Source organism: Tenrec ecaudatus, chromosome 5, assembly GCF_050624435.1.
Source record: "Tenrec ecaudatus isolate mTenEca1 chromosome 5, mTenEca1.hap1, whole genome shotgun sequence".
Classification (NCBI taxonomy): domain Eukaryota; kingdom Metazoa; phylum Chordata; class Mammalia; order Afrosoricida; family Tenrecidae; genus Tenrec; species Tenrec ecaudatus.
Window position 1 is genome coordinate 16408048 of NC_134534.1, and position 13785 is coordinate 16421832.

General features: G+C 50.6%; 1 protein-coding gene and 1 pseudogene across 1 annotated transcript in view; both read right to left on the bottom strand.

Annotated features, from left to right (window-relative positions):
- TBC1D31 (TBC1 domain family member 31) overlaps window positions 1-13785 on the bottom strand; it is a 51642-nt gene that overhangs the window by 20489 nt on the left and 17368 nt on the right. Inside the window, exons 5-10 of the mRNA XM_075549310.1 lie at window positions 12650-12801; window positions 11244-11403; window positions 8321-8521; window positions 4907-5083; window positions 2220-2299; window positions 1972-2118 (exon numbers count right to left, since the gene is read on the bottom strand). Of these exons, the coding sequence (XP_075405425.1) occupies window positions 1972-2118; window positions 2220-2299; window positions 4907-5083; window positions 8321-8521; window positions 11244-11403; window positions 12650-12801 (917 nt within the window). The remainder of the gene's footprint in view (window positions 1-1971; window positions 2119-2219; window positions 2300-4906; window positions 5084-8320; window positions 8522-11243; window positions 11404-12649; window positions 12802-13785) is intronic.
- On the bottom strand, window positions 6547-6826 carry LOC142448472 (uncharacterized protein C8orf88 pseudogene; annotated as a pseudogene).

Below are 13785 nucleotides of genomic sequence, written 5' to 3' on the forward strand. Positions count from 1 at the left end.
CAGCCTCCAGCTGACCTCCGTAGACTCAACCACAGTTACAAGCGTCAGTCCTTGTGAGACCATCGCCAATGGTGGCAGCAGGGGCAGGGAGTGACTGTGGCCCTTCTAGACAAAGTCCCCAACTCCCACCAACCCACCTCTCCCTGCCTGGGTCTAACTGAGACGGTGGGGGAGGACACGGATAGGATTCCCCGGTGAGTCACTGTGAACAGGATTCCCTGGAGTGGCATCCTGCCGTCTGTACCACGTGCTCTCTGAGGAGCAGGAGGAGGGAGCTCACTAGCAGCAAGAGCCAGGAGTGGAGCCTGTCCTCTGCGCAGCAAGGTCCCTGTGCGGGAACCTTCCAGATCCGATGTGAGCTGCCCTATCAGAGCAGCAGCAGCAGAGCGAAGACACAGAGCATGATGGGACCGAGGGATGGATGGACCGCCCCAGCCCCCGGAGCAAGTCATTGGGGAAGCTGGACTTACTGACCCACGTTAGTGGAGCCGAGTGCCTCTGGGCTGAGGCTCACTGGAGTGGGCGCTTACTTCAGGGGGCTGGGTTTGCCAACCCACCGAGTACTCTGGGGTTGAGGCGTACAGCAGATGGTATGCCCTGTGGGCATTTGCTAGCCAGCTTCACCGAACTTTGGAACAAGTCCTGGTAAACAACAACACCCAGAGCATTTCAACTTGTTCACTTCCTTCAAGAACCCTTTCGGGGAGATGAGGAGCCAGAGAAGTAAAAGAGAGCACACTGATTAAGTCTGCGTAGCTGTATGTCACCACCATTGTTCTGCACCTTGCATTTTTCAATTAATGTTGTATCTTAGGAAGATTTCCTATCAGCACAGAACACAGAACCTTGCCGTGATTGTCAACAGACGCATGACACATCTTAGTTTCTTTGTCACCTGATCTCCTCTGTGGGGCACTGGGGCTGCTTGCAACTATTTACAAACACATTGCATTCAATGCCACTGGATGCCCAGGATTCTGTAGGTGGGCTGCCAGCTTTGGATAAATTCCGAGGATCAGAATCAAATCGCCGAATTAAAGCCTTCATGTGCATTTGTAACTGCAATAGCCAGAGCTGATTTTGTTTCCCCTGGACAAAAACAGTGCTCAGAATAAAAAGATGCTTGCTCTGCACTGGTTGGAGAGACTCAAAAGACACCACCAAGTGTTAGGTGTGCACCTGACTGAACCCTGAACAAGCTAATCACTAAAAAAGTGATAAGATCCTCAGGCTAACAGGACGCTGAATAGATATAAACTTGGTAAGAACTCTTCATTCTTTTTGGGGGGTGTGTGATGACGGCAGTGTGTCCTCGGCCTTCAGAGCTACATACGGGACCAGAGAGCAGAGGCGTACTCGGGCTCTTCAAGGGCTCTGGTGGTGAAGTTGTTACCCTGGGGGCTGCTCACTGCGAGCTCAGCCCTTGGAAGCCACCAGCCCGTCCTCAGGCGAAGACGGGACTGTCTATGGCTGTAGAGAGACACAGTCTGGGGAACCCACAGGAGCCACTTCACCCTGTGCCACCCGGTCCTGGCTGTCGTCAGAACTGGCTCGACGGCAGTGAGTTTGGTTTTGGCTTTTAGTAGGTAGCAGATGCTGGTACCAATGTTCACTTCCCCGATGACTTGCTGGTGCTGGTGTTGTGACCTGCGTTTCCAGATCAAGAAGCTAAGGCCAGACAAGGAACGTGACGTGCCCGACATACATGTTTCAAAGTGGTAGAACAACTCAGGGGTTCTAAGGACTATGCCATGTGACCTGTAGTCACAGGTGTTTCCATTACACCTCTCTGCCTCTCAGATTGTCTGAAAGATTCCTATTTTCCAGGATGTAACAGAAGATGATACAAGTTTTGCTTCTTCAACTGTGCTACATGGATGACCAGAGATGCCCCACCGACAGTTTATGAACTGAGGCTGAGGGCGCTGCAGTTCCAGATTTTACCAACAGGCGGCGCTATGCGACACATACCTCTGCAATACCCGCAGCAGCTTGCGGCTCTTGATGGGGTATTTCTTCTGCAGGTTGAGAAAGGCCACATGAACACCCTTATCCACCAGGCTGCTGAAGGCCGTGTGGTTCTCGGGCAGTTGGAGGAGGGAGCGCCAAATGAACATTCTGAAAGTGAAACATAATCTTAGCCAAAAAAAGCAAACAGAAAAACACAAATAGAACTTTTTTAGTAAAACTGATTTAATAAAACACAACTGGAATCTCACCTATATTTTGTTGGGTATTCACCATAGCCTTTTAACAAGATCTGCAGGCGTTTTCTGTTTAATCCGTCTGGCAATTCATTCTGTGAAGACGAAGGATGCATCATTAAGAACCAAACCCCAAACCCCACGCACTGCCATCGGGTCCCTGGAGGCCAGCAGGGTCGAATGGCCCCAGAGGTTTCCGAGACTACGACTCTTTTCAGTAGAAAGCCTCGTCTTTCTCCCATGGAGCAGCGGTGGTTTCGAACTGCTGACCCTGTGGTTAGTAGCCCAAGGAGTAACCACGACACCCGCAGGGCTCCAATCATTAAGTAACATGACCCTAAAATTGAACACATGAGAGCGGTGCTCCGACTTTAGAACGCGAGGCATGCTCACGCCAAGGGGCCCACATGTGCTTTCTCCATGAAACTCCCATGCACATGCAGCCATGCACACATTCCCGAGGGTGCCTCTTCACAGCAGATACGATATTATGATACACTACTTACCCTACTTCAGGCCTCAGGAGCGAGCCCTGGTGGCGTAGTGGTTACTCGTGAGCCTGCTAACCTCAAGGACAGCAGATCAAAACCACTTAGCCGCTGCACAGGAGAAAGATGGGGCTTTCTATCCCCATAAAGGGTTACGGTCTGGGAAACCCACAGAGGCAGTTCTCCCCTGTCTTATAGGGTTGCTGTGAGTTGGCATCAACTTGACAGCTGTGAATGGAGTTTGAGACCAGGGTTTATAAAGGCTGGATACAAAGTATCTCAGGAGGCAACATCACGGATATTATGTAGACTCTTACGTTAGCACTTAAAAAGGTCAATGCCACTCTCAGGTGGTGTGTGGTTGAGACAAGCCCGCTGTGCTCCTCCCTCGGCCTCCCCTGAGAGCCAGGTCAGTTATAGCACTGATCTCCAGATAGGCTGAGATTCTTCCTCCAGCGGGGGTGGGGGGCGAGGTTCAGTAGCCCAAGAATAACCACAGACTTCAGACATGACATGCAGGGTTTCCCAACAAACCCAAAGGACTCAACAGTGAGGCGCAAAGCTGCTACAGCCCATTCATTCTCAGACCTTCGAATCACCTCTTCTCAACCACTGGTGAACAGGGAGAGCCTCCACAGCAAACTGGAGAAACAACTGGGAGAGCACAGATATTTTGCTGAATGAAAAAACATCAATATCCGCGGCACAACAGTGTGAAACGAGAGAAACAAGGGCAGGATCATCCACCAGAAAGAAGGCACATCCACAATTTTACAAGGTCTTGAAACTGAAAACCAGGAAAGAAGGAATGAATGAACATTAATACAACCTCCCGAGAGGGAGGGTGCCGTGATTGAGGGCGGGAGGAAGCAAACGGAATGACTCTAGAAAAATCCCTCAGGCCTGACCAACATGCCTTCCCCAGCTGTGTGGATGACCCTGGGCTCCTACCGAAGCAGAGAGGTCATTGTGAAGCTTCAGAACCCTGGAGGCTGACCAGCCGAGGACTGAAACTATTTCAAGCCTGCTTCCTCGATAGTCACGCTGAAAACAAACTACAACGGAGCAATACCTTCAAAGTTCTGACGAAACTGTCGCTAACCTAGACGTTTACCCCCAGACTATTGTTAAAGTATAACGGGCAGTATGCAAAGTTTAAAAGAAAAAATTACTTTGCACCTCTTTCTCAAAACCTGCTAGAAAATGGGTGCACAAGCAAATGTGGTGAAGAAGGCTGATGGTGCCCAGCTATCAAAAATATAGCGTCTGGGGTCTTAAAGACTTGTAGATAAACAAGTGGCCATCTAGCTGAGAAGCAACAAAGCTCACACCAGCACACCAGAATGCGTAATCAGGAGGTGTTGAGAAGATCGGATATCTGGCATCAAAGACCCAGGACAAAAATTCATACCAATGTGAATGGGAGGGGGAAGGCGGAGTGGAGACCCAAAGCCCACCTATAGACAATTGGATGTCCCCTTACAGAAGGGTCACAAGGAAGAGCCAGTCAGGGTGCAGCAGAGCACCGATGAAACATACAACTTTCCTCTAGTTCTTTAATGCTCCGCCCTTACCGCCCCACTCTCATGACCTCAACTCTACCTTACAAATCTGGCTAGACCAGAGCATGTACACTGGTACAAGTAAGAGCAGGAAACACAGGGACTTCAGACAGATAAACCTCTCAGGATCAGTAATGAGAGGAGCGATACCAGGAGGGTCAGGGGAAGGTGGGGGGAGAAAGGAAGAAGCGATCACAATGATATACATAGAACCCCCTCCCAGGGGGACAGGCAACAGAAAAGTGGGTGAAGGGAAACAGCGGTCGGTGTAAGACACGAAAAAATAATAATTTATAAATTATCAAGGGTTCATGAGGGACTGTGGGAAGGGTGGAAATGAGCTGATACCAAGGGCTCGAATAGAAAGAAAATGTTTTGAAAATGATGACGGCAACCTATGTACAAAGGTGCTTGACACGATGGATGGTGATAAGAGCTGTAAGCGCCCCCAATAAAATGACTAAAAAAGAAGAAAAAAGAGCTGCCAGAGAATGTGCTCCCTGAAAATGAAAGTGTAAATCCAGAAAGACGTCTCCTGAGTGAATTAGTTCCCCAGAGAGGGAGGAGCTACGGCAGCATTCAAAGCCCGGCCCATGTGGACAGAGGGTGGCGACAGCCAGAAAGCTAACTGCGAGGACGGACGCATTCTCACCTCTGCATCCTCCACCTTGCCAGCCAGCTCTCGCTTCACTGTGCTCAGGTGTGCTTTGCCTTCCCTCGCCTTCGCTGGCCGCTGCACCCTCCCCGACGTGACCTTCACCTTCAGCTCACTGGCGCTGCCGTGGCTCTTGGGCAGATCTTCAATCACCTTCACTAGAGGGGGTGGTGGCTAAACGAGGGGGACACAGAAAGAAGTGGTTATCCCGAGGGAAGAGGCCCACCCGCTGATGTGGGACTTTGACAAACCCGCTTTGGCTCATCTAGCAACATGTCGTACTATCTACTGCCCTGGCGTTGGGCTGCCATAGGCAGGCTCCGCCGTTGGAACCACCAGCCACCCCGTGGGAGAAGGACAGGCTTTCCACTCGCGCAGAGTGACAGTCCCGGAGACCCTCAGGGGCAGTTCTACCCTGTCCTACAGGGTCGTGATGAGTCAGTGTGGACGCGATGCCCGCGAGTTTGGAATATCCAGTTACGGGGCAAGCAGAATGGCTGCCTACAGCCCTGCCTCGTTGACTACCAGGTCGGAGCCTGTGACTGCCAGAGGCTCTTCGGAGGAAGTAACAGAGAACCACCATTAAACAGCCAGAATGATCGTGCGATTCTGAGAGGACGCCACAGTCTGGCCACCCTCGCGCAGTCACGTTAGCCATGGGAGGTGACGCGTGTGGAGGAGAGACCACCCGGCCCTCTGGCAGCCCAGGGAAGCACCTCATATGCTTCACGCTCAGCTGACAGTTCCCTCAGAAAACAGACTCTCGTTTGACTTCCCTGCTTGGAGCAAGCAGCTCCTGCCAGCTGACTTTGCTGAAGCCCATCGATCCGAGTAGCAATGTGCCCACAGCTTCAGCGATGGGTCAGAGAGCGGGACTGGAGACCCCAAACCCTCATGTTTATGGGGCCCAGCAACCAGAGAAGGAAACCGTCACCTGACTTAAAAAGGTGAAGGAATTTACGACACCCTTTGCTCCGTGAATAATACTCTGTGTATCATTCTTTGGCTCAAAGGAAATGAGCAGAGAGGGCCAGGGGGCTCGAAGAGCTCCAAATGCCCTTGAAGTACCGCAGGCTCATCCGCTGACTGCACCCTTTCTGATCCATTTTCATTTACATTTCTGTTCTAATTCCTGTCTCCCCTAGCTTGAGGGCCATGCTCTCCCTCTCCCGCCCAGTGCAGTCTCTCAAAGGTTGGAGTTTGAGATCGGACCTGACTTGCCATACCTTCTGAACGGCTTTATTTTTTTTTTATGTTGTAGTAAATACTTTATATTTGAGAATCTTTACAGCTTGCTTTTCCATTCCATTATTACAAGTGATGAAAAAGAAAAAGAATTGCAAGTAGCATGCAAATTACACAGTCTTCTCACTTCACTAACAAAATTTTTACTTTCCAGTGTCACTTCCATATTTATTCAGGTAACTGCCTGCAAAGCTGAAACTGATTAGAAAATTCCTTATAGCTTAAAATATCTTTCTCATTTTAGGAAAAACCAAATAGTCAACCATCAACATTAAAAATAAATTGGATAGCCAATTCGTTGCAGTTATTGTTACTAGATCCACTTCATTTGTCGGTGTCCAAAATATAAAACAAATAATTCTGTATCTTCAAATTTGTCTGTTCTTAAAATGCTAATTAAAACTTTGGTTGTTTTCTGGTTTTTGAAGTACAATGGGATGATCAGGCAGAAAGTCTGGTTTTATTCTGCAGATGGAAACACTTGAGAGCTTCAACAGGAAATCTCTACTGTATTTAATTCTTTCTTTCTTAACTGGAGACTGATGTTGCGGCTTTTCATTAAGACCTCGAGGAAAGGCTTGCATTCCATTGGTCTTACACAGGTGGAGAAGTCAGATGACGAACAGGTCTTGCTGGTTGAAGCGGTTTACCAATCAGTTTTTTTGTTTCCATTATGACAGAGATCTTGAGGTTCCATACGCCTCAAGACCCGGGGGATTTCGGGGCCGGCTTTATTTTATTTTTTTTAAACAATGATGGCAACAAATGCACAAATGTGCTTAACACAGTGGATGGATGGATGGTTATAAGGGCCTAATGAGCCCCCAATAAAATGACTTAATAAATAAAATAATTATTAAAAAAAAGTAAGGACCTGGTCATTTGTAGATTCTGAAACAGTAAGAAAGACACTGAAGGGGTCCTCCTTTCTCCCCTTCCCCCCTCCCCAGCCATCCCCTTCCCTCATGATATCGCTATTCCCAAGACTGTTCCTAAGGGGCTTATCAGTGCTGAGTTCCATGTGTCGGCTCCTCTCGTGTCATGGATGCAGAAATGACGATGGCCTGCTGGGCCCTGAGGGGAGTCACAGCACAGGCACGGAGCCCCGTGGGTAGAGTAGACCAGCTGAGGGCACCGTGAGAGCCTGGCAGCAGCCTCTGAACCGAATGCGACAGGCCAGTGCAAAGGCGCAATCTCAGAGACGATGATGAGAGCATTCTTGGAGAAAATGGGACACAGAACCACCGCCAGCTGGGGGCAGGGGGGGGCCCAGGGCTACGCTGGGCAAGTCTGCTTCAATCCCTTCATCCTGAGGAGCTCATGGGGGCGCCCGAGGGGGACCGGCATGGGGGTGGAGGACAGGCAGCCCAGACAGACATTTCAGCTTGACCCAGTCCAGGCCTGGCTGTGTGTGGTGGGGTGGGGTGGGGGGCGGGGATCAGGGGGGAGGAGCTGCCCCATAATTCCAGGCTCCCTTGGCTCAAGGTGTGAAGAAAGTGCGTGACAGAAATGCAGAACCTGGGAGTGAGGGCCTCCCTGGGGACAAGACCGTGACTGGCGCCTGGAAAGGGGCAAGGACATCGAGCAGACAGCCTTGAGCACGGCAGCTGCTGAAGCCAAGGGGAGAAACCAAGGCAGGACAGGCGGCTCTGGGGGGGAGAGCAGGAGAACCCTCCAGAAACCAGAGGCAGCGCTAAAGCAGTAACAGAATCATGCAGATGCTATTACTGATGCTTGGATGCTGGTAAAAAAACGGCTGTTGTCCGTCCCCCAGATCCTCGTGATCGGCTCCCCGTTTCTACCCCACCTTCCCTCCACCCTCCTGCACAGAAAAGTGGGTGAAGGGAGACATCAGACAGTGTAAGACAGGACAAAATAATAATAATTTATACATTATCAAGGATTTATGAAGGAGGGAGAGCAGGGAGGGGGGGGAAAATGAGGAGCTGATGCCAAGGGCTCAAGTAGAAAGCAAATGTTTTGAGAATGATGATGGCGACACATGTACAAGTGTGCTTGACACAATGGATGGATGTATGGATTGTGATAAGAGTTGTACGAGCCCCCAATAAAATGATTTTTTAAAGGCTGTTATTAAAAATTTAAAAATAAAAGGATATTATTTAAAAATTAATAATAAAGTGTGTTTCTTATTCGATCCCTTACCTTATTTATTTCTTGGGTGAGAGCCTGAACGGAGTATACATTCACACTCCCGTTTTCCATAATGGATGCAATGTACCGTCCATGCGGACTAATTGCCGAGGAGGTAATTCCCTCATCAAGACTCCCAATTTCAAAGAGAAGCTTACAAGTCTGTATATTGATGAATCTCATAATTCCATCTTGACTCAGCACTCCAAGAACCTAAGAGGAGAGAGAAACAATCTATGAGAATACGCAAGGCACGTGTCTGCAGGCCAGACTACACACAGACACATTCCCACGGGAAGGGCTTCAAAAAGCTCGTGGGAAATGGGACTGAGAGATAATGGGATTTTTGGCCCATAAGCTGTCTGCAGCCCTCTCAGGCATGCGTTTTGTGATGCTGTTGAGGGAGGAGGTCAGCGGGTCCCACAGGATTTTAACTCCCTCGCCGTGGCTCTTGGGTGGCACAGTGGCTAGTCACTGGGCTTCTAACCACAAGGTCAGCAGTTTGAACCACCAGCTGCCCCATAGGAAAGGCAAGGCTTTCTACTCCCCTACGGAGTTGAAGTCTCGGAAACTCACTGGGGCAGTTCTATCCTGTCCTATTGGGGCGGCATTGACTTGAGGGCAGGGGCTTATGGTTTTTGGCTTATGGCTCCCATAGGCCTGCCTTGCTCAGGCCCATCTTAAGTCTGGCTCTAAAACGACAAGGTCGGTGGTTCAAAACCACCCAGCAGGGCCATGAAAAATTAAAAAGAGAATTTAAGCAAATCAAGCCCTTGGCCATCTCCACACACGGGTTCCTTCTCCAGGGCTAGTGGCCGGGGGGCAGCACCACAGGGTGGCTGAGAAGGGCCCACTGGGGACCAGCTGAGAAGCCAGCTTCTGAAAGGCAGGCTGTGGGTCTCCACCGCTCTCCTCTGCAGCCGCTGCGACCCCTGAGGGTGACTGGGCACAACTTGTCAGTATCATAGGTGCTTATGCCGCTGTCGCCAAGTCTGGGAACCGTGCCCACAGGTCAGACGTGTGAGTGAGCTGAGCAGAGTGTTGCTGTGCGGTGCTCTTTGCCACGGAAAGGGACTGGAGGCAGTGGCAGGGCGGTGGAGGACTGGCTTTAAAAGCAAGACAAACCACCACGTAGCTCTGGAGAACAGAAGTTCTCGGCAGGGGAAAATGACGTGACCAACTGCAAGGTGAGGAGCTGTGGAAGTCTCCAGAGCAGCGGTGCGCAACCTGTGGGTCGAGACTCCTTTCACAGGGGTCGCCCGGTTTGTAACACTAACAAAATGACAGTGATGAAGTAGCAAAGATAACAATTCGATGGTTGGGTGGTGGGGGAACCACAACATGAGGAACTGTATGAAAGGGTCGCGATGTGAGGAAGGCTGAGACCCCTGGTCTCTGGAGACAGTGGGCCCGGGGCAGGGGCGGGGGTGAGCACCCAGGCTAATGGGAGACAGGTGCTGACTTCACATCTGCTTTTTCATGCGTGTTCACGGTTCACCCGTTACCTATCCAGACAATGTAGTGGACGTACCACACACATGCACGGCGACCCTGCTTTTAAGCTGTAGTGCCGTCATTTGTAGGAGAGGGACACCTTCCTTCCCATCTCCGAAACATCCTGGCAAAGACTCCGGTGAAGAAACCACGCCAACACTCCCGGCCACGTGGAGTCCATTAGAACCGCCTCCGGGAGTTTCCGAGACGGAACTCTGTGCAAGAGTGCAGTAGAAAGCCTCGGCTTTCTCCCAAAGAGTGGCTTGTGGTTTCGAACTACGGACCTCGCAATTAGCAGCCCAATGCGTAACCACTCCACCACCAGCAGCCTGTGAACCATGAATTCTGACATCAACTTAGGGTATATTGATTTTATTAAAAGGATAAATTGTCATTCGTAGGTATAATACAAGACTGGAATTTTCTCAATTTGACTCTTCACAAAAATAGAATATTATAAGTAGTTTCAAATCCCTTTTTAAGAGTCGGGGTGTAAGTAAGCAGTACGATATTTTACTTTCCTTACTGTATTACTGTGATTTGGGTGAAAGTTTCCAGAGCAACTGGGTTTTGCATTCAACAACTCACACGTACTTTGCTTTGTGACACTGATTACAAGCCCCATAACGCAGTAGGCACTTCTCCTATTTCCTCCTGTGCTTGTCACTTCACTTCATCCTTCTTTCTCGTCCCTTCCTGCCTTCTGAAATCTCTCTCTCGCTGCCATTGAGACCATGCCCTCTGACGGTGAGCCCAGAGGAAAGGGCAGGGCTGCCGCTGTGGGTTTCTGAGATGCTAACTCTACTGGAGTAGAAAACCGCATCTTCCTCCCTCCGAGTGTCTAGTGCTCTTGAACTGCTGGCCTTGTGGTTCGCAGCCTAACAGGTAAGCACTGTGCCACCAGGGTTTCTGACCGTCAGGCCCTGGGCAAAGGCCAACCTCCTGGTGTCATGCAGCTGATCAGTCCAGTGAGCACATAGCTCCCTGGTGTGCTTGTTCTCTTGGTGTGCTTGTTGGCTGGAGCTGAGCCATCGGGGTGAGTTCAGTGCCAGGCTTGAGGGTATCGAAGGGCCATGCCCTTGTGGGGGTTGGGGGGGGGGCCATCAGTCTCTAAGACACTAGTAAGCCTGGATCTTCTATTGTGATCCAGAGCTATGGCAGTGTGGCTGGGGCTCCCATGGCCCACTAATCCTTTACATGAACGGTTTCCTTCAGTCTTTGCTTATTGCTGCTCCGGGTTGAGAGGGATCAGTCACTGCTGCTCACGGCTCCTAAGACCCGCCGCTACTCTCCAAAGCTGGAGTCAGAACCCTGTCTTTGTGGTCTTCTATGTGGTGCCCAATGACACGAGACTGTGGCCCTGGGCGCCCAGGAGCTAGGCTGTTACAAACGGATGGCAGCCTTCTCACAGAGCACACCGCCCCGCTGTTTTCTCACTGACCTGATTAGAACCAGCGTCGAAGTTATCAGGAAGAAATTCCAGGTGTCGAATGGCCCGGACTTTAGTCGGCATCTGGATGATTCGAAAGAGCTGCTTAGCTTCCAAGCACCACAGATGAAGATGGTTCGACTTGCCCCCAGCGGCTAGGACTCGGCCGTCTCTGCGTAACAAAAGGGTCCGCAGGTCAGATCAGTTGAAATGATCCCAGAGGAGACAGCCCCTCTGGGATGGCGGCCATGCTCCCTGGCTACGCATACCTAGCAGGCCTTCTGAGTGACGGCCTGTGCCTGTCTCCAGCGGCACCAGACTGGCAACCACTTATGTTGGAGGACTTCATCGGCACTTTCCCGAGTAGCATTTACGTTGCAAAGCAAGATCTCGGCTTTCCAGATTTTACACACGCCTCTACTGAATTGGTACTGGGTTGCTTTGTGAAAAAACAAAAGCCCAGCATTTTTCCTCCAACTCGAGGAGAGCTCATGACGCTGGCAAGGTACGAAGAGTGGCTGATGAATGCAGGTGTCCTGACTTGCACGGCAAGGCCACTGCTCCTTTATGCAACCAGCCCCTTAAAAGTGTCTGCGATCCTCCAGGGCTCACTCCAGATGCCGGGGGAGGGACGCAGTCAGGAGCGACAGGTAAACTCGCTGCTCCTGTGGACTCTCATTCTGCAGGAAAGCAAAGTCACGTGGGCTTGCCCTCAGCTGGGCGTCAGTTCTATAGGACACCAGAAAGTGAGGGGGAGGTGGACAGCAGGACTTGCCGACAGCCAGATGACCAATCACAAGGCAGTCATGGGAAGCCTGAGACAAGACCCTGGTAGCCAGCACCCTGGCTGTCAGCACCAAAGGGTCCGGAAGGCCTCCTGGGATATGGGGGTGCGTGGGTTTTATTGCACGTGCAGTGGCAAGCCTTTGGAGGGGTTGAAGTACGGCAGTGCCTTGCTCTAACTCACTGATGTAAAACAGCGGTGCTCAGCCTGGGGGTCACCCGACTCATCGCAGTGGCAAAATGACAGTGATGAAGTAGCAACGAAGATAATGTTATGGTTGGAGGAACTGTATGAAAGGGTGGTGGTGTTAGGAAGGCTGAGAACCACTGACTTAAAAAGATCGCTCTACCTGTGGTGCAGAGACTGACTTTGGGAAATAAGAGTGGAGACAGGGAAACCAACTACGAGGCTATTTGGACTGAGATAAGAGTATTAACAGTGTGTGTGTGTGTGTGTGTGTGTGTGTGTGTGTGTGTGTATGTGTGTGTGTGTGTGTATGTGAGCTGTGAGTTGTTCACAAGAAAGTCTAACAGAAGCCTCTTCCCACAACGAAAACAAGGCACTGAATGAAGATGTGTGAAATTTCATCTGCAGTCCAAGTTCCTAAAACGCTGTGTTTTAAAATGCCCATTACCTGGTCACAGCAAACACTTTGTACAACAGGCTCGAGCTTTCCGGCGGGGCTGGCAGTTGATACTTGCAAAGGAGCGTATCACATTCCCAGGCGAAGACGGAGTTATCTTTGAAACAGCTGAGGATGGTATTACTTAAGGGCAGAAAGAACACCTAATGAGGGAGAAGAGGAAGTTACGGTTCACTCGGGAGCTTGCGGCCACCGTGCGCCCGTGCGTCCACGGTCCCCGAGTGGCCCTGCAGGACAGACAGCTGCACGGAGGCAGACGGACCCGCCTCTCTCCCGAACAGCGGCTGGGGGTCTAGATATTAAACGACACCAAGTAGGCGACCTTTCTCTTTGAAAATGACCACTTCTTATGCTGGAGAAGAGAACAAGTAGGCTTGCAATAAATACTGATTATTTTTTCGAAAATGAAAGAGAGATGGGAAATATTTTCAAATGAAAAAGAACTGAAGACCATAACAAACACGGCAATTCATCAAGGACGAAGGAACACACGTGAAAGTTTAACTCCGTGTCTAGCTAATGCTCTGAAACGCACACCCACGCGGGCACGTGCACACACTCTAGACACAAGCATCAATAGGGTTCATCAGTGATATTCCTCATGCAGACACTGTGGCAGTAGGGGTACAGTTGAAAACCCTCAGGGCCCGGCCGCGCGACTCTGCGGCGGGGAAGGCTGGTTACTGAGGACGAAGGTACCAGACCCCCAAAGCCTTTAACATCTTCCCCAAAGCCTCCCGCATCTACTCCAGAGCCAACGCGATGCTTTGGAAACAGTCATCACAGTGCTCCAGAGAAAGGCTTGCTAAGCACTATTTATAAAACTTCAAAACATACGCTCATCTTTGATAGACGACGGCCAGGGAAACGGACAGCAGTAACATTGACAGCGACATCACTCTGCCTCCCAATTTCCACTTTCAGTGGCATTTGCACCGAGAGGTGCCCTCTCGTTAGGAGTTGACATTGACCAATATTTTCTCCTAAGCTCTTCGTTTGCCTGTGTGTCACCTTCGTGTGTCATCCGTGTAAAAACCTCCTGGGTCCCGTGCTCAGCCCACAGCGCTCGGCCCTTTTCTGTGCACAGCCGACCCGCAGAGAGAGTGCACACCGAGCCGACTGGTTAA